At 49.1% G+C, this 24,188-nt stretch overlaps 1 protein-coding gene across 10 annotated transcripts in view; it reads right to left on the bottom strand.

Moving 5' to 3' along the window:
* TMEM268 (transmembrane protein 268) overlaps nt 1-24,188 on the bottom strand; it is a 208,451-nt gene that overhangs the window by 171,074 nt on the left and 13,189 nt on the right. For 5 of the 10 annotated variants that reach the window (XM_081803473.1, XM_081803471.1, XM_081803474.1 and 2 more), the window contains 5 exons: nt 23,158-23,307; nt 19,598-19,708; nt 18,330-18,410; nt 17,250-17,435; nt 8,151-13,818 (listed from right to left, as the gene is read on the bottom strand). In XM_081803473.1, coding sequence (XP_081659599.1) covers nt 13,639-13,818; nt 17,250-17,435; nt 18,330-18,410; nt 19,598-19,708; nt 23,158-23,307 — 708 coding nt within the window. In that variant the 3' untranslated portion in view covers nt 8,151-13,638. The other 5 variants (XM_081803469.1, XM_081803475.1, XM_081803468.1 and 2 more) reach the window with 4 other exon arrangements.

Genomic DNA, 24,188 nt, shown 5'->3' with positions numbered 1-24,188 from the left:
CACCACCCAATCCTCATGCAACATTCTGGGGTAGGTTTTACCATCCCCATTTTACAAATAGGAAAGCTGAGGTTCAGGGAGGTTAAATTGCTCTAAATGACACAGCAAGGTGCAGCAAGAATTACATCCCCAAGTTATCTCAGTAATAAAATGTACGCTCTTAACTGCAACACTGCTCTGCCAAGCTTCAGGGAGGCCTTTCTGTTTAAAAGCCACCTGCTGTCAACTCTCCGGAGAGAAGAAGATGTTTCTGAACTTCTCTCTGCCCCTGGAAGTGCCAAGGTGAGGCCCTAGACAGCAGAGGCTCGGGTAACAGACAAAACTATGTTAAAATCCCAGCTGCTCCTCTTGGCTGTGAGACCTGAGAGGCACCTTTGTGGGGCTCAGTTCCACCATCTGAAAAGTTAAATGAGCTCAGAGATGTCAAAGGCCTGCCCAAGAAGCTCAGTGAAGGACAGTGTCCTGGACACTGTGGCTCTTTCTCTTGCCCTGTTAACATCCAAGACTGAAGTCACCGGGGACAATGAGGTAAGTACAGAGTCAGGATGTTTCTATCCATTTCTATGAGCAGGGAGTAAAAGGTCTGTTAGTGGAAGGGAGAGTAGGGATAATAGTGTGTATATTGTCCAACAATCAGAGAGGGCTTGTGTGTTGACTCGGGTCCCACTGGGAGGGTACCTACTCTGTGCAAAGCCCTGTGCTCAGCGCTGGGGTCCAAAGGAGAATTGGATGCAACCCTGCCTCCTAGAGAGCGGCAATCTCTCGCTCATGTTCACTGCCATATCCCTCACCTAGTGCCTGGCACCTCAATAAATACATGCGGAACAAATTTTTAGAACCACAGATTGGAGTCTAGAGTCTCACAACTAAGCAGGCAGTGGAAATAGTGTCCATTCAACAAATATCTATTGAGCACCTGCTATAGCGTTAGGCAAAGACAGGCAATGGCCATGACCCAGGAAAGCCTGGAGGTCTGTGGGAGCTCAGGAGAGGCCCCGAATTCCTCGCGGGTAGAAGAGATGGCTTCCAGGAGGGAGCAGCCCCTGAGCTGAGTCTCCAGTGGGAGGGGTGAGGGAGGTGGGGGGAAGGGCGTGGGCGAAGGCACAGTAGTGACACGCTGCAAGTTTGGGGCGCTGCCGGCAGCTCAGATGGCCAGAGGGCGAGGGGCGAGGCTGGGAGGGAATGAGGCTGGCAGAGTAGGCAGGGCCAGAGCACCAAGTGGTTCCAAGCAGTAGAACAGGGGAGCCCCTGGGAGCTCGAGGCAGAGGATGACGATGGGATTGGCGCTGGAGGCAGACCGGCTTGCAGGTGAGCCAGGGGCCAGCGGGGGAAGCTGTGGTCATGGGGGTCCCAGCGAGGGCAGGGGGTGGAGGGTGGCAGGCAATGGAGGAGATATTTATGAGGTAGGATCACAATGCCTTGATGAATGACTGAATGTGGAAGGAAGGGGAGGCAGGGGCCAGGAGGAGGGGGGGTCCCCTTCTCTGACTCCAGACACAACGTGAGTAGTGGGACCTGATCCCAGAATAGGGTACATGGGAGGAACAAAAATAGTTTTGGGGGGGGATAGGGGAATAAATAGGGAAAATTAAATAGGGGAGATAGGCCTAACTAGAGGGAGAAGGCCTCACGAGAAAAGGTGATGTTTACACCAAGCCATGGAGGAGGAGAGGGATGAGTTCCAGGGATCTCCAGGGAAGAGCATCCCAGGCCGAAGGTGCAGCTGGGACAGAGGGGACGGGATGGTGGGAGGAGACAGCAAGGGAGGGGAGGGTGAAGGTAGTGCTGAGATTATAGATTTTTTACAGGGGAGGCCCAGAGAAGGACTTCGGCTTTGATCCTACATGATACGGCACGGGGAGACTCTTGAGCTGAGGTGTGACATGACGTGACTGATATCCTAAGAGGATTTTGCCTTGTTAACACTAATGAAGACCAGGGCGGAAGAAGCAGGGAGACCAGTCAGGAGGCCATTGCAATGACCCACGTGAGACAGGGTGGTGGCTGGGAGAGGTGGGAAGCCAGTGCCCAAGGGGGAGGCCCTGGAGTGAACCAAAATGTGCAGGGAGTGAATACAGCCACCATGATGAAAACTCCCCGGAGTGGGGCTTTGGCCACAGGGAAAGGGAAATGAGAACAGGAGAGGACCAGAGGCCGAGAAGAGAGAAAGAAGTCTGGGAATAAGACAAGGACTTACGACCTTGGGTCATCAGAGCTTGGAAGTATCCTTGGAGAAATGGTGCAGCCAACCCCTGCCTGTTTAATGGGAGCCTAGGCCCAGAGACAGACGTGGATAAGCCCAAAGCCACACAGCAAATTAGTGGCAGAGCCAGGACTTGAACCGGCAAGGTTGAGCTGTGTTATCAGCTGATGTGCTGATTCAACAAGGTACCCCTACAGGTAGACTGGCAGAGTAGAGGCTCCAAGTCCTTTCCACAGGTAAGACAACTGTGGACAGAAGAGGAAGGCCTGGTCAGACATAGGCCCACATAGGTAGGCCTGGACATGCTGGCCACAGGGAGCTACAGGAGGTATGGGAGGGGAAGGGGCATGATACCTTGGGAGAGGCTGGCCCTGTGTGACCCAGTGCTTAAATCACAATGGGCTTCTGGGATTGGGGCTGCAGAGCCAGATGCCCCAATGCCCTTTCCTCTTCCCACAGCCCACCAAGACATGGCGTCAAAGATCTTCTGTTGCTGTTGCCAGGCCGGCGAGGGGTCCTCTACCACTGTCTCACGTAGTCCCAGGATGTCCCAGCAGCATCAGCCGCGGTCCTTCAGTAGGTCCTGGAGTGGATGTGTGGTAGCTGGCAAGAACACTGGGGTTCCCTCTCTGGGCTTCGGTCTCCCCAGCCACCCCCTGCTGGGACACATCAGATTTCTTTCAGTCTTTTGGGGGTGTGGGACTAGTTACCCAAGCCCGTTATAGTGTAGCCTAATGATAATTTATTAGATATGAGATATTAGTTAAGATCACTGGTGTCAGTCCTGCATACTAGTTAAATTCTGCCTCAGCCCCTTCCTGAACTTGAGCATGTCACTGAACCTCTCTCTGAGCTTCAGCATCCTTCTTTACAAACTGGGGATGATGATAGTACGTTACCTACCTTTCAGGTTGTTGGGAGGATGAGATGAGGCAACCTACAGACGTACCTAGAACATGGCCCCACGTGGAGAAGGCACTCAGCAGGCGCTAACTGTGTGTTCTGGTCAGGACCAGCGAAGCTATGCTGATGTAACAAGTAAACTACAAAGTCTCGCTTGCTTAACCCGGTTTGGGGTGTTTTTAGCTTAAGCGAGCAGATCTTTTTTTTTTTAAGCCATCAAGAACATGAGCAGTCCCCACGTGGGCTGTGACTAAGACTGTTTATCCATGTGTAATTCAAAGCCTTTACCGAGGATCAACATTTTCCTTCACTCTTTCAGATCTGAACACAGATTCTCACAAGAATGGTTTCCAAAAGAGATACGCACACCACCCCGCCAACAACTGGATACCGAAAGGATGCACTCTTGGGAGGCCCTGAGCATTCTAGTCGGCAGCGTCCATGCTCTGTGGCTGCCCGAGCAGCTCCTCCGGGAGGAAGGGGGCGGTGAGCAGGAGGCTATGAAGATGGATTCAGAAACTCCCCTGGAGGAGGAGAAGACGTCTGAGCCACCCCTGTGCCACCAGCAAGTCACTCCAGCCACTGCGGGAGGGGCTGCATCCCATTAAAGTCTCTGGTTGCATCACAGGACTGTGTCCCTCCTCCTTTCCCTTCCCTCGGCCCTGCTTCTGAGATTCCTTTGAATGTGGAGCAATTAGAACCTGGCGTCTCTTGTAAAGAAATGTGGTTTAATCATTCTCAAACACTCTCAGCCGCTCCTAGCCAGCCTAACGAGGAAGTGCTTCGGAGAGGCCGGTGAGTGTAACGGGTGGCTCTAAGTGGATGCTATAATAAACATCTAGAGCTTGAGGGCACAGTTCTCATCTGCTGGGAAGACTCCATCTGGGGCTCAGGGCCATCGTGAACAGTGGGGCGGGTTGCGCACAACTCTGCAACGGACCAGCAGCCCTAGGGTAACGCAACACACCGCCGGTGCTTGCGAAACAAAGCGCGTGCAAACCTGAGTCCTACGCCGGAGACCCCACGTGGCTCCACCTTTAGCCAGTGAACCAGGCATGGGAGCCTATCACCTCAACATAATAGGACAATTTGGGGGGAGCAAAAGAATGGGAAGCATGCGGCAACCAACACGGGGGTTTGGGGAAGGCTTCCTGGAAGAGACAGTTGCTTGAGTTTTCTGGGTGTTGAAAGGGAACTCACCAGGCAAGCAGGAGGGGTGTGGTATTCCCGAAGGGGGAGCGAAATCAACGAAGTTGGAAGACAGAGGCACAACGTGAAGGTAGCAAACTTGAGCCAGGGTGTGGTGGGAGGTGAGCGGGGCAGAGGATCGTTAAAAGCTCCAGATCCTGGGAAGGAGGTTGGACCCTCCCCTGAAGGTGATGGGGGCACCACAGATGAGTTTCAGGCAACAAAATGACATAGCCCTATTTCTGATTTTTGCAATACAACGCGGAGAGTTGTTAAGACAGCTTCTCCTACCAGCTCTCCCTGTGCCGGCTCCCACCTCAGAAAAGAGAGAAAGAAAGGAAAATGATGTCTTATGCCATAGCACTGTCGACTAAAACTCACACCTACAATGGAAAGCCCATCCTGGCTGCAATTTAAAGGATGTGTAAATTCTGGTATGTCGCTGATTCTCCTAAGTGCTTTATAAATATCCACTCACCTAGCATAAAACCCAACAAGGTTAGTGTGATTAGGACACTGGTTTTACAGAGCAGGAAAAAAGCAGTGGCAGAGCTGAACCTTGAACCCAGGAAGCCTGATTCCGGAGTTGACGCTCTTAACCAACTAGTTATGCTGCCCTTCACAATGACGGGAGAGTGACATCCAGTTATCGCTCTTGGCTCCCAAATGGACTGTTCATTGCCTGCGCTTCAAACAGGGAGCTGGGCCCTTGAAATCTTTTTCCTTTGGCAACTGGTACAATGTTAAGCTTTGTCAGTAGGAGGCGCTGGAGACACTGGAGGAAGAAGGGCTTTCCCTCCTGGTTTCGGTGCGCTCATCTTAGCAGGCTCCTGCAGTCCACCCAGTTCCTCCAATCATCTGGTTCTGGCAGTGCACACGGCTTCCCAAGCACCCAGTTCCTGCTGTGCAGAAGCTTCTCCAACATCAGGTTCCTGCAGTGGAGACAACGTTCCAGCACCCAGATCCTGCATGGTGGTTAGTAGTACTTAGCAGCGAACAACTTCTCCCAGTGCCCACCAACAAACTGGGAAGTACCTCCATCTCTCCGTGATAGCTTTCCCTGGCACCTTCAAGTGCAGATTTCTAGAACATTCTGTCAACACAGCAGCTCAGAGATGTCTCTGCATCCAGGAAGCCACAGCTATGTCCTTCCCTAACAAGGTCCAGATTTCACCTGGGGATGGGGTGTGGAGGGAACTTCCTTGGGGGCTCTCTCTCCACCCGAGGGGTGGTAGCTGTTCCTTCCATGGGCTCTTCTATATTCTTTGGCGTCTCTTTACTTCTTACTTACGAATCCATTATTCAACTTCCGTTACACTCAATCATTCTTTCTTATCAAACTTCCCATATTCGAATGACCGTGTAGTTTTTAGCATCTGATGGGACCCCGACTGACACAAACACCTCAGGAGGTGGCCGGGGCAGTCAGCCATGACAGCAGTCCCGGGATGGAGAGGAGAGCCCCGAGTTACAGTAGATTTCTCAGGCAAAGCTGGCCAGTTCCTAACTCAGAACCATACAGAGAAGAAGGTTCTGGGAGAGGAGGTTCTTGACTTCTTCTGCCACGCAGAGAACTGAGAAGGGAGGTGGGCTTGAGGCCAGGTTGACAACACACAGAAGATCATTTCACCTTGCGCTAGGTTAAGCTGCAGGAGCCTATGGGATGTCTAGGGGGCCACCACTGGAAGGAGGTTGGAAATACTTAGCTGGAAAGGATAAAAGAACAATGGTTGGAAGGAAGCAAGAGGGCTTGCTAATTGCGTGTGCCTTATCAGTTCAGTAGGCTCAAGCGCCTCTTCTACGCAAGGGAAGACACCCCAGGAGCGTCGGTCAGGTGGAGAGAAAGTATGCTCCCCTGGGGCCCCTTTGTCCTCCGTCCTTCTCTCCTACCAGTTGTCACACTGCACGCCCAGGACCCACCCTCTGACCCAGCTTCTTCTCATCCTATGCATTCCTCCCCACCTGCCATGCCAAGGGCCCACCTTCCTTCCCCAGAGAGCCCCCGTGTTTCTGACGTGCTGGAACGGTGGCCTGCAGCAGGTGCTCCTGAAATGTCACTTCCTGCTCTGATCATTTAGAAGCCTCTCCGCAGAGGGATGAGAAGAGGCTCACATCTTATGAACTTGTCAGAGGGTTCTTGGCCTCAGGGTGATCTCTTTCTTTGAAGGATTTTCAAACAGTAATAGTAAAAATAATAACAGAAGCCACAGCTGGATCTGACCTCTGACTATGGCAAACTAGTTTGTATCAGACCAATCCTCCCACTGAGAGCAGTTCAAAAAGCTGCAGTTTGGGGTTTTTTTGTTGTTGCGTTTTTTGGGTTTTCTTAAATCTGTTTGAATGCATCAGAGAGCTCCCAGGGCAGGGAGGAGTTGGACCAACATCCTGGAGAGAAAGGAAGTGCAGAGGGCTGAAATGCACATTGAGGTCTCCTGACCTCCTGGAGGCACCTGCCAATTCCTAAGCAGGGTCTAAGAGGCTGAAAAACTGGGGGGAACTTTCAGCAGACTCACAGCTTGGGGTAACAAAAATTAGAAGTTGAGGGCTCACCCTGAAGGAGGAATTCACCGTAGAGGAGGAGTTCTGGTTTTAAACAAGTTTCAAAAACAAACAAACAAAAACAAAAACAAAAAAAAACAGGTTTTCAGTTAAAGTACCTTAAGGGGAAGTCAGGGTTATCCAGAAATAGACCAGGCCATACTAGGACTGGAACCTAGAATCAAATCTATCCCAACCCTACTTTTCTCAGAAGCAAAAGTAAATCCACTCTAAAGGAATGTCTAGAGTCTTGTATATCTCTTCAATTGTTCACTTTTTTTTTTTTAAAGATTTTTATTTATTTTTCAACAGAGGGAGAGAGACAGCGAGAGAGGGAACACAAGCAGGGGGAGTGGGAGAGGGAGAAGCAGGCTCCCCACTGAGCAGGGAGCCCGATGTGGGACTCGATCCGAGGACCCTGGGATCATGACCTGAGCCGAAGGCAGACGCTTAACGACTGAGCCACCCAGGCGCCCATTTTTTTTTTTTTTTTAAAGATTTTATTTATTTATTTGAGAGAGAGAGAATGAGAGAGAGCAAGCACATGAGAGGGGGGAGGGTCAGAGGGAGAAGCAGACTCCCTGCCGAGCAGGGAGCCTGATGCGGGACTCGATCCAGGGACTCCAGGATCATAACCTGAGCCGAAGGCAGTCGCTTAACCAACTGAGCCACCCAGGTGCCCTTCAATTGTTCACTTTTTAAAAGGAGTTTAGCATTCAATCAAAAGATACCAAGAACACCAGAAGATAAGAAAGACCAACTGACCGAAAAGCAAAAGAAACGCATCTCACAGAAGAACCAGAAACTGGAGTCAGCAAACATGCATTTTAACATATTGAAGAAAACAGGCGACGAGACAGGTAATTTCATCTGAACACTGTAACCTGTATTAAAAAGTCAATTAAACATTTTAGGACTGGATCCCAGGCGAGCTGAAATGAAGAACTCAATCGAAAGGATTAACCACCTATTGTAACACAAAGGAAGGCAGGAGGAATGAAGCAGAACGGACCAGTAGAAAACATTCAGACTGAATCATGAAGAACCAAAAGCATGGGAAGTGCAAAGAGCCGTCGAGATGCAGAGAAAAGCTGTTCGACACATGGCATGAGAGCCTCAGAGGGAGATGAGAGAGAACGGGGGAGAAGCTACGATGGAAGAAGCCATGTCAGGGATCCCGGATGCATCGGGGAGCCCAAGCAGAAGCTAAAGGAAGATACACCTAGATGCATACACCACACCTGCCGAAGCCCCCAGCAGATCAGAACAGCAACAGACGGAGAGCTGACTTTGCAAATGCAAACAAAGCAAGCCGAGGACATCTTCCAAAGTTGGTGTGGTCGTGGGTTTTTTTTTGACATCTTCCAAAGTTGGTGTGGTCGTGGGGTTTTTTTTTTACATCTTCCAAAGTTGGTGTGGTCGTGGGGTTTTTTTGACATCTTCCAAATTTTTAAAGAAAATAGCTGTAGTGCCCTAGAATTCTTGACGCACCAAAAAGATCTTTCAAAATTCGAGACAAAACAGAGGCTTTTCGGCAAACAAAAACTCCATCTGTCACCCGAGGGTCTGTATGGGAAGGAAAATGCCAAAGGTAGTTCTAAATGTACTGCATGCTCTCCTGGACTGAAGAAAAATTCCAAAGGTAGTTCCAGGAAAAGGAGAATAATCATGGATAAATGTGTGGAAATGCAGGAAAAAACAAAAAGAAAAAGGTAACAGATAAAGAGTAATAAAAAGTAAACATGGGGATAAATCTAAATGAGTGCTGGTTATATAATAATGTCTGTGTGATTTAAGACAGAGAACTGAGGGGTGCCTGGGTGGCTCAGTTGGTTGGGCGTCTGCCTTCAGCTCTGGTCATGATCCCAGGGTCCTGGGATGGAGCCCCGCATCGAGCTCCCTGCTCGGTGGGGAGTCTGCTCTTCCCCTTCCTCTGCTTCTCTATTCCTCACCCACTTGTGCTCTCTCTCTCTCTCAAATAAATAAAATCTAAAAAAAAAAAAAAGCAGAGAATTCTTTTTAATCCCACATGTCCACAGGAAGGGCTCCTTAAATATAGAAGCACAGATAAATTGAAAGTAAAAGATGAGCAAATATATACTGTATAATCCCTAATCCAAAGAAAGCTAATGTGTCAGACAGAGTAGATTTTAAGGCAATAATCTAATAGAGATAAGGAGGGACATTTCATAAAGATGAAAGGGCCAAGCCATTGGGAAGTTTTAACAACCCTAAATTTGTCTGCATGTGTATGACAGCAGAGCAAAACTTGTCAGCAGTGAACTAAGAGGGCGCCTGGGTGGCTCAGTTGGTTAAGCAACTGCCTTCACCTCAGGTCACGATCCTGGAGTCCCTGGATCGAGTCCCGCATCGGGCTCCCTGTTCGGCAGAGAGTCTGCTTCTACTTCTGACCCTCCCCCCTCTCGTGCTCTCTCTCTCTCATTCTCTCTCTCAAATAAATAAATAAAATCTTAAAAAAAAAAGTGAACTAAGAGATATGTTCACACAAAAACTTATACGTAATTGTTCTCAGCAGCATTATTCACAGAAGCCAAAAAATAGAAACAACCCAGCTGAAGAAGGATAAACAAAATGGGATATATCCATGTAATGGAATATCATTCAGGAATAATAAGGAATTAAAAATTAATCATAAGGAATAATGATACATGCTATAACATGGAGGAATCTTGAAAATATTTTGTTACTACTAGAAAAGCTTGACATAAAAGGACATATACTGTATGTTCCATTTATAGGAAATATCCAGAAGGGGAAAATCCAGAGATAGAAAGCAGATCAGCAGTTGTCAGGGTTGGGGGGCGGGGAGTGGGGGGGGGGGGTGGCGGGATGGGTAGTGACTGCTAATGGGTATGGGGTTTTGGCAGGGGAGGCATGGGGAAGGTGATGAAAATGTTCTAGAATAAAATAGTTGTCATGGTCATGCAATCCTGTGAATATACTGAAAACCACTGAACTGTATACTTTAAAACGGTGCATTTTGGGGGGATGCCTGGGTGGCTCAGTCACTTAAGCATCAGACTCTTGGTTTGGGCTCAGATCATGACCTCACGGTCGTGAAATCAAGCCCCAACAGGCTCAGCATGGAGTCTGCTTGGGATTCTTTCCCTCTGCCCCTCACTCATGTGTATGCGCATGCTCTCTCTCTCTTCTGGAAAAAATAAATAAATCTTTAAAACAGTGAGTTTTATGCTATGTGAATTACATCTCAATTTTTTAAAACGATGTAAAAAAAAAAATGTGTCGTAAGTAAAAGGCAAGGGGCGCCTGGGTGGCTCAGTCATTAAGCGTCTGCCTTCGGCTCAGGTCGTGATCCCAGGGTCCTGGGATCAAGTCCCGCATCGGGCTCCCTGCTTGGCGGGAAGCCTGCTTCTCCCTCTCCCACTCCCCCTGCTTGTGTTCCCTCTCTCGCTGTGTCTCTCTCTGTCAAATAAATTAAAAAAAAAAGAAGAAGAAGAAGAAGAAGTAAAAGGCAAAACAGAAAATCTACAGTCGTGCTTGGAGATTTTCCCCCCTCAGTGACTGATAGCACAAACAACCTGAAATGGGTAAGGATGCAGATTTGAGCAACGCAGGTCTGAACCGGCACCAACAGACACAGGGAGCAAACAGCATGCAACGGTGGCACAGAAATGCGGTCACTGATGGAGCCCTGACTTTGGACCATACTATGGCCCAGACCTTGTACTTCCCATGCAACACCTCAGTTAATCCCCCTATCCTCACACCCTCCCTTATGGGTGAAGAAATGGAGGTATAGGAGGAATAGAGAGGGTGAGCATGTGGCCCAAAGTCACCAGCTTGCTGCTACCTCCTGGTACTGAATTTCAGAGAGATTGGACTAGAAGCTTTATTCACATAAACACATCCCACGGTGCTGGAGTAACTGAGGTCTTATGCAGACTGAATAAACATTAACTGTTAAAGACCTACTACGTCAATAAATATATATCCTGGGCACCTACGGTATATAAGACATAGTGAGAGATTTAAAAAAAATATATATATATATATAGCAACAATTGATTGTGCTCTTACTCAAGCTTGCAACTCAAAGTTGCAAGTACTTTATATTTAATCTTCACAATACCTGCCAAGCCAAGGAGGTACTCTTATCCTCATTCCACACGTGAGGAGGGACACCCAAGGATGGGAAGGACGCTGCTCCAAGGAGCAGAACCTGGATCTGAGTCAGTCTAGAAGCCAAGCTCTGAGCCACACCCTCCGCTCGCCCATCAAGACACCACCTCCGTGCCTGTCCTCGGCACACAGCCTTAAAGCAGAGCGTGTCCATTGATGGATTCTGATCCTCACACAACCCTGGGAGGCAGGCAAGGCAGAGATCACAGGATTTTCTAAATGAGAAAACCAAGGGGCAGATGCAAAGGAAGTACCTGGGGGCACACCTGAGTGTTCCACCCACCAGGTGAGACCACCAGAAACTTGGAGAGGAAAAAGCAGGAAAGAACCCCTCCAGGAGGGGTCTGTAAGTCAGCCTTGAAATGGAAGAACAGCTGTTCCGTCTTTTTTTTTTTTTTTTTTTTTTAAAGATTTTATTTATTTGCGAGAGAGAGAATGAGAGACAGAGAGCATGAGAGGGAGGAGGGTCAGAGGGAGAAGCAGACTCTCCACTGAGCAGGGAGCCTGATGCGGGACTCGATCCCGGGACTCCAGGATCATGACCTGAGCCGAAGGCAGTCGCTTAACCGACTGAGCCACCCAGGAGCCCTGTTCCGTCATTTAACAGACACATTTTTATTCTCTTACGAGACTTACCAGGGTTTTATGGGTGGATGATAAAGACGGGCTTCTACAGATCCTGTCCCCAGCCCGCATATCCTCTGCGGCAGGTGAGAAGAACAGTGACTGCCTCCACGAGTTACTCTTACTGAGCATAGCTGCCCTCAGAGAAATCTCTAAAGAGAAATGTCTACAATGGCCATTTCCGAGGGTGGGTCTATGTCCACAATTTCTCTTCTCTGGCTCAGAGAAAGAAAACAGTCAGACTGGTCTCTTACACAGCAAGTCACCCACACAATTACCTTTCATGTTCACCAGATCCATTTATAAAGGAGTAAACTGGCCCTCGGACAGGGTAAGTGACGTAGCCAACGGTCATGCTTCTAGGAAGCTTCTCACCCGGCATGAGAATCCAGGTCTCCTGCTCGCTAGGCCCGTGTTCTGTCCAAAGGCCCATCAGGTCTGGGACACCTCGGTCATGCAAGGCTAGAGGACCTTCTACATGTAGATAAAAACATAACAGGCCAAGGGCTAGACTGGAACAGAAAAAGCCAGAACTTTGGCTTTGGAAGGGCAATTAAGAATCATCCAACCTGTCCACTATATATCCTTTTATATAACGATGAGTAAACTGAGGACTGGCTGAAAGTTGCACAGCCAGAAATGTCAGTCAGGACCAGAACCCAGGTCTGTGCCAACTTCATCATTCAACTGAGTAGAGAGCACAATCTGCAAATGTTACTATGGAGATGACAAAGCACTCAATCCACTGGATTTTTTTTCCTTAGCAGGTCCAGGCCATGCACAAAAATTATAAGGTGAGATCTTTGTCCTTCAGGAGCTTAGTCTAGCTCGAAAAATACACATGTGCATAGGAAAGCAGAATAACATAAAACCTCAACAAAGGCAGCAGCTACATTAAGAATTTAGAGGAGGCAGCGAAGCAGGCCATGTTCTATGTTGAAAGGCTTCCTGAAGGAGGGTAAGTAAAGCTGGGCTTTGAAGCATGCACAGGAGTTCAACGAACGCAACGGAACAGGTATGTTAGTCCAGGAAAAAGTTTCAACTTAGCAAGAAGTTCTGTGGGAGATGAAGCCAAAACTACAGATGAGGGCTGGGTCCTGGAGGTTGGGGAGCCTTTGCGTGCCAGGGCACGTCTTTTGGATTTGGGCCTATGGAATAATCGGTCTTCAAACTTGCTCAGGAGCAGAGAACCTGGAAGCCCCCGAGCTCTTCATGGAACGCCATGAGTGACAGATTATGCTTCATTCCAGGACAGTGTTAGTATCAGAAAATACAGGACTGTGGGTCTAGGCCTGAAGGAGAAAACCACAACCACAAGCATGCATGCCGTTAAACAAAAGACATCCACAAATCAGAATCGATCTTTTCCAAAGAGTTCCATCATCAGTTACATGCTGTTGGTTTCTTTCTTCTGTCCCCTGGAAGTGTGTGTGCTAGCAAACAACATGGGGCCATTGTTTTTCATAAAATAAAGGGCAGGAGAAACTTAAAAGGGGGGAACATTCTGAGAACTGACTTCTTTCCTTCAGATTAGGAATTCTAGAGGGCCAAGGTAATGCTACAGAGAGCAGAGTCCTCTCCAAGGCTCAGTTTCCCCATCTGACATGAAGTAGCTGAGGATGGGAGCATCATCAGAGACCAAGCTTTGGACACATGGTTGGCCCAGTAGGGTCCTCTTCACATTTCCTGGGCTCTCCAAACAATGAAAGGCATGGGAGAGTGGCCCTCCGTCCGTGCCCCTGGTTCTAGGCAGCACAGGGTAGTCTGGAGTGGGACCAGCTTGGCTACCAGCAGCTTCTGAAAAGGCCAGGGGTCAGCATGGGATGTCAACAGGCATTTCTGCGCAGAGTCCTGGAGTGAGCACGATACCACCCCTGCTGCTGACATGACTGACACTCTTCAGCGTGCTCCTAGATGCTTCTCTCCTCACCTGGGGGCTCACGTGCAGCCAGCTGGGGCACCAAGCCTTCCCGATGTCTCACCTTCAGCCTTGCAGGAAGCTGGGTGCCTTCCTCCCTAGGTCACCTGGCCAGGAAGGGGCAGCACCCAGTGCCCAGGATATGGGCTTCTACGAGCTGGCAGGGGCAGGGAAACCTTGCAGAGTCTGTGTGTCGTGTCCCCACTGCCTGGGGGAGCTGCGAGGTCACGAGGAGCCGGATGTAGTAGCCACCAAATACTGCCAGCAGGTGCTGGGCCATTTCCTGGAAGAGGCAGGGGAGCAGAGTGAGGGCCACTGAGAAGCATCTCATGCACGACGGGAAAGCCAAGTGGTCCTCACAGCCCCGGACCAGCAGTGATGCTCACTGGGAAGAACCCTGCCAGGTCCTCACCTGGGGCTCTTCGGAGACACCTGGACTGGTCTGGACCCCCAGCTCCGCTACTCACCCCATGGGGTGCCTGCAGCCTCAGCTTCCCCACCTCCAAGGTGGGTGACCTAACTGCTCAGAGGCAATAAGAATAACCACAAAAAAGCCATTTTTTTGGCTGACCACTGATTTATACCAACCAATCTCACACGCACTGTTTCCAGCTCCAAATGACCGCGAGGCTATAAAGTGCACGGGGTCAAGGTAACGTACTTGAAGTTAATCATTAGTAAATGGGGGTGGGGTGAGGGGATCATTCCCATGATGGCAGGATCCTTCAATTCATACCAGGCACCTGCTGGATTTCTTGAGACAAGTACTCCTACCAGACTAAGAGTTTGCTTTTAAAAAGCAGATTTATCACAAGAAAGACAAATAGTGTATATATGAGTCTACTTATCTGAAGCAGGTAGTAGTAAATTCAGAGAGACAGAAAATGTGCTTTTCAGGGGCTGGGGAAAGAGGAAAAGGGGGAAGTTTGTGTTTCGTAGGTATGGAGTTTCAGTTTGGGAAGATGAAAAGGTTCTGGAGATGTTTCATGCTGGTGGTCGCACAACAATGCAAATGTATACTTAAGGCCCCTGATTCATACATTTAGAAATGGTTATGGTGGCAAATTTTCTATTATGTACATTTTACTGTAATGAAAAAAATTTAAAGAGTAAAAAAAAAAGGAATTTAAAAAATTAGATTTAAGGGGCAGTTGGGTGGCTCCGTCGTTAAGCGTCTGCCTTCGGCTCAGGTCATGATCCCAGGGGCCTGGGATCGAGCCCCGCATCGGGCTCCCTGCTCAGCGGGGAGTCTGCTTCTCCCTCTCCCACTCCCCCTGCTTCTCCCTCTGCCACTCCCCCTGCTTGTGTTCCCTCTCTCGCTGTGTCTCTCTCTGCCAAATGAATAAATAAAATCTTTTAAAAAAATTATAAATAAAAAAAAATTGGATTTAACGCATGCTCTTATTAACACATTTGGTCTCTTAAGTTCTATTTGTTGGACTGGCAGTTGGGATCCCAGAGGAAATGTTTCGGTCCCGTCGGCGCGACACTGAGCGTTTTTCACAGTCTCTGTGTCCAGTGTGAATGTAATAAAGTAAGGTGTGGGTCACATCAGGCTGTTCACATCGGGGGAGTCAGTGATTGAGAACAGGCTTCCGAATCAAAGGGCCTGAGTGGGCATTTCTGCCAGGCACCCTATGACGGACCCTGACAAGTCACTTCCCCTTGCTGAGCCCTTTTCTTCGACAGTAAAAGACAGAACATCACAGCACCTATCTGGTCTAGCTGGAGGGAGGATTAAAGGAACTAATCGACAGAAAGTCCCCCACCTCGTGCTCCGTGTCACCAACATCATCATCATTATCATTATTCTAGGAAGCAGAAACTCCACCTAGCTCTGTAGGGTTGGTGCTTCCTTTGAGTCACCCTTGGTGCTAGAAAAATACTGAAAACCTCAAGTAGTCTACTACTCCCTAACTCAGATTTATCTCCTGGCCAATCTACTCTAAAATTAAGAGCGCAAGAAGGAAAGAACTATGGCAAGAAAATTGTACTTAGAATTCGCAGGGCTGGTTTCTGCCCCTGGCTTGGCGACCTTCTCCCTTGCTCTCTGACCTTCGGCAGGTCAGCTGACCTCCTGGAAGCTTATTTCACCCAACCAGAAAGAAGGAAAAACACTCCATACCCAGGAGGGTAAGCTGAAGGATTTTATGTATGGTAAGAAATCTGTTACAATGTAAGAGGTGATTATAACTACTTCTCTGTCTTTCAGAGGTGCTGGTTTCCTGTTAAAATATGATGGTCTGGCCCATGCTGAGACTCGGGCACTGATTATATTTTCCCTACCTAAGTTATAGAGAACAACTATTTTAAAAACATGTGCACACACACTTGATATTCATGACAGGGGATTGTGTTACCATTGGTTTGAATGAATTTGAAAAAATAATTTTAAAAACCCATCAGATTTAATAGGCTATGTCATATAAACCCAGGCAGGCCACAATAAAGTACATGACCTTATCAATCTTTTCTAGTTCTCTAAAAAAAAAAACCGGTAGTGGGGGCACCTGGGTGACTCAGTCAGGTAAGCAGTTGCCTTCAGCTCAGGTCATGATCTCAGGGTCCTGAGATCGAGCCCCAAATCAGGCTCCTTGCTCGGTGGGGAGTCTGCTTGTCCCTCTCCCTTTGCCCCTCCCTGCTGCTTGTGCCCTCTCTCTCGCTCTCTCAAATAAATCTTTTTTAAAAAATAAAACAAATTAAATTTAAATTTTTTTTTTTTTTTTTTAAAGATTTTACTTATTTATTTGACAGAGAGAGACATAGCGAGAGAGGGAACACAAGCAGGGGGAGAAGGAGGGGAGAAGCAGGCTTCCCTGTGGAGCAGGGAGCCCGATGTGGGGCTCGATCCCAGGACCCTGGGATCACGACCTGAGCCGAAGGCAGACGCCCAACGACTGAGCCACCCAGGCGCCCCAAATTAAATTTAAATTTAAAAAGTCGGTGGGATTCAAGTGAAGAGATTAATCTATTTATCATTTTCTCTTTTGATGAGTCCCATTTGTCGGATCCCCTACTCCTCACCGAGGCAAAAGGGAAAGTCTGGGCTGGTTTGGGCCTTTAATCCCTAAACCTGTTGGCTGAAAAGAAAATGCAGGTGCCTCCCTGCATCAAAGAATGCCTGAAGTCACCCCCTGGTGCTTGTCTCCCAGACAGTGAGTCTTGTCCTCATGGAAGATACAAGCTGAAAACCACATTATCAGATATCTGGTCTACCAGCACTTGGCCATAATTGGGTGGCAGGACCTGACAGAACTCTGGGGCTGGGGGCACTGGAATTCAACAGAAATGCATATAAGAAAAAGCATATATATCCGACTGCAATTTAAGTAGATGGATGGATAGATGACAGACTGATTGCAAAATAGATTTTAAAAATGACCCAAATATTCATGATCATGTTTATGGCTATGTAGGCCACGACCCATCAACATGCAACTAGATATCCCATGGAACTACCAAAAAAGAATATCCAAGATATTTAAAGATGGGGGAAAAAACCAGAAAGTAGAAAATGATTCCTATAAACTATTTTTTAAAGTGCTAGAGTAAGGAAAAAAAATAATTAAAAACTAGTAGGCTAGAAGATTTGCACAGCCTCTACCAACTCCGTGAAGTCATGTTCCCTGGGATTTATAACTTGAGGCCCCACGTGGACTCCACACAAATGTCCTGGGAGGAAAGGTGGCCCTGAACAGCCCAGGTGCCCCTTACCTCCGGCTCAGCCTCAGGAACAAGCTGGCGAAGTTCAGTCTGCATGAGTGGCCTCTCCTCGGGATGAGGGCTGCCGGGCAGGAGAGGAGCTTCCTCCAACAGGTTCTCGGGCCCCTCCTCTGTCTCGGGGTTCACCCCGGTTTCCATGACAACACACAGCTGGCTCAATCTGCTTCGCAGCAAGGACTGCAAAAGAAAGAGAGAGGAGACGTGGATGGTGTCCCAAGTTGGGTGGTATGTCAGAGGCTGAGTCACTCCCGGCGCTGTAGACTCACAAAGGACTGATGGATCCATCTACAGACTCAGATGCTTACCTCAGGAGAATCTGGAACTCAGCCACATTCGAGAGGTCAGATAATTGCCTACAAAATTCCCTACAGTCTCTAAGAGCTTCCAAAACACTTTTCCTTCCACGTTCTCATTTGCTCTTCAAAGCGGCCTGGGTCATGGGTATCTTAATATATACCTTGCAGGTGAGCAAAGCAGAGCTCAAAGGCCTTGCCCAAAGCCATACAGGGATGAATGGGCTGGGATTGGGCTAAACCACAATCCTGACCTCAAGATCCATGACAGCACTTACAGGGCCCAGGGAAAGGCTGATCCCAAGGAAGGAGCCGAGGGCTCAGAGACAGGAGGATTGCACTCCAAACCTGGCATCACCAACCGGCCCCGTGGATGCCTTTGGGGGGCCACCGGACTTCTCAGAGGCTCAGTGTCCTTGTGTATGGGATCAGAGTAAGAGCACCCTGATCACAAATGGAAGGAAGGCATTTCAAAGAAGTGAAAGTTGTCTAAATACCCTACTTCCCTCTGCCAGAATCATATTACTACTATTAATTGTTAATATAATTGTTATGTTATCAGGAAATGTGGAAAATGCAATTAGTTGAAAAGGACACTAACTGAAATCTTGCTCAGAAGTAACAATTCCCTAGGCAGAAACAACCACTGATTCCAGGTAGGCATTCTTCCTTCCAAGTAACGTTTCCTTAGACATTTTTCCAACCTTAAGGAAATACAGTCTGTACAATTTGGCCTTCTGGTTTATTTTTGTTTGTTTTTTCGCTTATGGTATCTTACCTCTTGGCTCATCTTCATCTCTCGAATGTGTTCACACAAAAACTGCACACAGTCCTCGAGGTCGAAGTAGACAAACCAGAGCTGGGGAGAGAAGCCATGACGGCGGATGCTCAAAGCCAGCCCGACATTGAACTCTCTGTCGCTGACTACCTTCCACCTCCTGCCTCCTCCTTGCCGGAGGTCTGCCCTTCTGGGGATAAGCAAATTTATGCCCGGTCTCTGGTGGGACCGTGCCTCTCTGCTCTCTCCCAGAGTCCTCATACATAGCAGAGAGTCCTTTGTACAGATGGGAGAAAAATGGCTTTGTGTGCACATTTGGAAAATGTCCAACCCTGTTCAAAATGGCCTCAGCTCCATTTGCTCCAAGTCACTGAGCATTCCAAACCATCCTGGACATCATGTATGCATCTGGGGCTACCACCTTCATCCTCAGGGGCTGGGGTGCCCTGCTGTCTGGAGCCCCACAGGCAGATGAGTAAAACCCTCCAGTCATTCACCACCACTGCCCAAGGCCAGGCGGGAGGAGATCCAACTTGGGTGCTCTGGGAGAAGGGGAACCGGGTAAATGTTCACCCCACCTTTACCTCCCCTTCCTCCTCAACCTCAACAGTCCCCAGAAGGTCAGGTGAAACGCAGCCAGGCCGACACCCTCCACGTACACTCATTACATCTGGTTGGGTCCACACCTGCCTCACATCACAACTGAAGTTCTGTGAGAAACTGGTGGCCCACACCTCACGCCTCCAGCGACTGACCACTTCCTCTGGATCCCAGACCTCCCTCCTCCCAGTGACTGACCCATGAGACCCAGGGTAGCAACCCTCTTGCCGACTAGTCTCTCCCATTGTCTGCCTGACCCCCTGTGCACTTGGAACAAAGAAAATGACCGAGCCAGGTGGACAAAGCCTCAGCGTCTGATGTGCCGCTCCAGGAACCTTGCGTGGGCCCCTGAGTGCCCATCAAAGGGTCTGGCACAGAGGAGGCCCCCTCTGTTTGCGGAATAAATGCTGAATGAGGAGCGTGGCTTTGACGGTCTCCGAGCTCCCTTCCAGCCCTACCCCGTGCAGCTTCCAGGCTGCGGGTCACCACCCAGAGATGGGTCTCCGGGAAGAAGCTCTGGAGCAGGGAGAAAGGGAAGGGCTGCCCACGCTTGTCTCATTAGCAGACTCCAAGACACTATGCAGACCAGGGGATGCTGGGGCCCCCTCTCCCCATCAACCCAGCCATAATGCAGGCACCCAAGCCGAGGTCACTCCCAGACACAGTACCTGAATCACGCTCTGACAGCCTTCCACCGTGTCCGTCACCCCCAGCAGCACCCGGTGTCTCAGGAGGGCTCCGTTGGCAGCCGCCAGCCTAAGGTCTGTGTTGCTGTTGGCCTGTAAGACAAACACCAGGCTCGAGGCCAGATCGCCACGCTGCCATGGAGCTCCTGGGCCCTGAGCAATACCCACACACTGTCCCGCCTCCAGACGCCTGGCCTTTGAGACATATCCATCGCCCCCACCCCTAAAATGGGATTGCGGGGTTTGGAGGACAATAAATTCAATAGTGTCAGACAGCCCTGGGTTGAAGCCCAGCCCCACTACGTCCTAGCTGTGTGGCCCTGGACAAGTTACACTCCTTCCCCGAGTCTTGCTTTCTTCAGTTGTAGAATAAGGAGAAAGAGTGTCAGGGTGTCCCTGCCTCCTAGGAACATGGTGAGCTTGAACATGACTATGCGTGTGCTCTTAACCAGTGCCCAGAAACAGTCTGGTGTGCTGACAGAGATATCTGCAGGAGGAGGGAGGGGGTGGACAGGTTTGAGAGCTGCTTATTGTGTAAATAAAGCACCTACTTTCCAAAGCCCCAGGCACAGTGCCTGGCCCTCAGAAGGAGATTCTGGGAATCCATCTCCCTTCTTTCCTACCCAAACCAACCAGACACCATGGATCTAGTTGACTAAGTAGATGCTAACTAAGCAGGCCAGGGAGGGGAGGAGGGAGGAGGAGGAGGAGGACAAAGGGTGTCAGGACCCAAAGTGCTGGTTTGGGAGACCCCATAAGGATTTAGAGACGCAACTAGATGACAAACCCATCAAGGACAATCAAGGTCCCCAGGAGGGCAGGACTCCTGCAGGGAGCTTTTGAGAATTGCAAGAAGGCCCTGTGGTTGTCACAGGGATGGGACAGGCAATGTTGGCACTTAGGGACAGGGACCAGGGATGCCTTCCACTGAAGGCCGTGTCCCCTGAGAGATGATCCCACACTCGGAAGAGCAGTCTCCTGCCCTACCCAGACTCCACGCTCCCCACCGGGCATGAACACAGGTGAAAAATCTACTCTCGGTTCTGAGCGGCCAACCCAGGTCCATTTGACATGGAAACCTAAAGTGTTTTTTTATTTTTTAAATGGGTCTAAAATATAGTGAATTTTCCAGGGATGCCACAAATATGAAAACATGGGGAGAGTACATTTTGTTTAGCCTGGAGCCTTAGCAAGGGCTGCACACCCTTTCCGAAACCTGCGCCTCGGGGAGTTCAGACCCAGGCTCTGCCTCTCACCGCCTGATAACCTTGGCCAAATTACCCCCACCTCTCCATCTCCGTCTCATCTCTGAAAAACACCCTCATTCTATGAAATGAGCCAACCCGCGTAGAACACCTAGAAGAACGAACACACAATGCCCATCAGCTCATGACATCAGTTCGATGGATACTGAGTCAAAAATATCTTTTTCCCCTGTATCTTGTTGGCCACAAACGAATATTTTTAGGAACTTCCCACATGCTTTAGCAACATGCTTTTACTCCGTCTGTGCTACAAGGCAGGGTCTTGCATGCCTTCACACACCTTCCAATCCTGAGGAGGGCTAATGACGCCCCGAACAAGGGGGAAAACAAGGCAGTGCGTGCAAAATGCTCAGGCTCTCAAGGATGCTACGGTCCAAGTGGGACAGGAGGAGGGACAATGGTGGTCGGGAAGGGAGCGCTGCAAGGTTCAAGTGATGAGGGATCCAAGCAGGAAGAAATCCTTGAGCTGAGGCAAGACCCCAGGAGCCTGTGTGACCACAGACTGGTTACTTAACCTCTCTGAGCTGTGGCATCCCCACTGGCAAACAGAGTCAATAATCCTAACAGTTCATACTTATTGAGTATTTACATTACACCAGGTACTATTATAAGTACTTTGCACGTATTAAGTCATTTAATTCTCCCAATAATCTTATGAGGGTGCTCCTTTTTTTTTTAAATGTAAGCTCTATGCCCAAAGTGGGGCTTGAACTCACAACCATGAGATCAAGAGTCGCACGCTCTACCGACTGAGCCAGTCAGGCGCCCTGTGGGAGCTACAATTACTATCCCATTTTACAGACGAGGAAACTGAGGCCCTGAGGGGTGAAGTAACACCTTACCCAGCTTGCAGAGCTAGCCAACGGCAGAGGTATTCTGCCTCCTTGTCTGGTTGGTGGCCATAGGCGGCAGGTGCCAAAGGCACATAGTAGGTTCTCATTAAATGGTGGTCATTATTAGGAGTGAAAGAACCTCAGGTTCCCTGAATGAGCAAACACTGATGACAAGAGGGCCACTGCATACCCAGGGCCTCCATGTTGCACCTATGAGTAAAGACACAGGGTCTTCTTCATCTCTGTGCCATGAATACCAGCCGAGCAAGGAAGGCAAAGAAGAGGGCGGACGGCCACCATGGGCATTCCCTGAACTGCGTTCCTTACATCTGCATCCTTGAAGGCCCTGACAGGTGCCAGGTATTTCCCTTGCTCTTGCTAAGGCAGGATACTTTGCTTTTTCCCCTCGCCAAGAGAAGTTTCTCGCTGCAGGGGCAGCCAGTTTATTTTATTTTTTATATGCCAAGCACAAGAGCCATGAAAGCTTCCACGGAGCCCAAGGGCAGCATCATTTCATCAGCCTTGTCGCAAAGCCCAACAAAGATCTTTTCAGGATGATTAACTCATAAAGTTCCTAGCTGTCCCTGTGAGCATAGGAACTAAACGGAATTCATACCCCAAACTCCGACCACATTTCCCAGCATCCCTCTCCTCCCGAGTCAGGCAAGAACGGATATCCGAGTCCAAGTCTGTGCCAGGAAATTAAGGTGGTAGGTAGAATTAACGCTGCTAATTAGCTGACCTTAAAAAAAGGGAGTTTGTCCCAGATGATCCTGACAGCTCAAAGTAGTCACAAGAGGCCTCAAAAGTGGAAGAAGGAGCCAAAAGACTCAGAGTCAAAGATGTGAGAAGAACTAGACCTGCCATTTTTGGCTTTGAAGACAGACAAAGGAGTCATTAGCCAGAGACTGGAGGGGGTACTCCAGGAGCTGGAAGAGGCAGGAAATACATTCTCCCCTAGAGGTTCCAGAAAGGACGCAGCCCTGAAGTACAGAACTCTAAGATAATACGTTGCATTGTTTTAAGCCACTATGTTTCTGGTTCACCGGGGACGGTAGCCATTTGCAGACCGCCAATGCAGTAGGATATTGACTGAGAACAAGGCCTGGGATCTGAGTGCCCTGGCCTTGAATCCCAGCTCGGCCCTTCTTAGCGTGAAAGGGCTCAGTAAACCCAACATGCCCTCCCCTCCCCATCCCAGACTCTCTCGAAACACAGCTTGCTTCCAGAAAAACAACCCCCAGGGATTAGACAAAGAAAACAGAGAGGAAGTAATCACACATGTGATTTCATTTCTTTTAGTCACTGGGCCCAAGGGCCCACATGAATTTTCATGGTCGGAGAAATTCCCTGGGGCAGGGAAAAGAGAAAGATCAGAATTGGGATTCTCCCGCCAGTGTGCCCTTTCTGGAGGGAGCACGGCTGGGGTCTCCGGACAACTCACCTTCCTCTGGTGTCTCTCGAAGATGAGCATGAGGGTCAGGGTCAGGCTCATGGCGGCCAGGGTCACGAGCAGCACACCCACCCAGTGGTTCCCCAGGGCAAACATCTGGCTGGTGGAGTAGATGTTGGCCCAGACCACCACATAGAAAACCTGCGAGAAACCGGAGAGAGAGCACGATCAGGAATACTGGTGCTCGAACGAAGCCACTCCATTCAAAGGGAGACACGCTTCGGACACATCCGACGCCCTCCTTGGAGACCAAGAGCTCACAGGGCCAGGAAGGGATGATCGGGGTCTGTGAGGAGGAGCCCTTGTTCCTTGTCCACAAGCAACAGTAGAGGAAAGGGGTCAGGAGAGCTCCTCTGAATCCTTGCTTACCCTGACTTGAAATAAAGCAGAAGGAGGGCAGGGGGTCCCGGGAGTGAGAGAAATTTGAGTCAGAAACCCACACTGATCCTTCAACAGCTATGTGTGGCCTTGGACAAGTATTGACAATGCTCTGAGCCTCAATTTCCTCATCTGTGAAATGGGGATAACACTTGCTTCACAGGTTGTTATAAGGGTTAATCAGACAATGTATGTAACAGCCTAGCACTTGTTAGAGAATTACCAAATGCCAGTAGCCATTCCTTTGCCTTCCCTAGCAGCGGACATGGGAGTAAAGAGTGCTACTGGGCCATGTGTACGTACAGAGAAGTGGCAGATCAGAGTGGTTAAGAGCACAGATGCTGAAACCAGATTGCCTGGGTTCAAATACTGGCTCTGCTATTTGTACCTATATATGTATGTGTATGTGTCTGTATGTATATACATAGGTGGATATGGATGTTCATATGTCTGTGTCTTCATGTGTGTGTGTATATATATGTATATATATATGCACATACACATAGATGTTTATACACACTCATGTAGGTATGATCAGAGCTGAAATGGACCTATCTGTTGAACAGATGGGGGAACCAAGTCCCAGGAAGAAGACAAGTCTTAACCAAAGCCAGACATTGAGTCCAAAGTCACAATGATGGGTC

The sequence above is a fragment of the Leptonychotes weddellii genome, chromosome 14 (assembly GCF_054177405.1).
Source record: "Leptonychotes weddellii isolate Sample4059 chromosome 14, ASM5417740v2, whole genome shotgun sequence".
In the NCBI taxonomy this organism is placed as follows: Eukaryota; Metazoa; Chordata; class Mammalia; order Carnivora; family Phocidae; genus Leptonychotes; species Leptonychotes weddellii.
The sequence above is the reverse complement of the archived record's forward strand: the minus strand, read 5'-3'. Positions and strand labels throughout refer to the sequence as shown.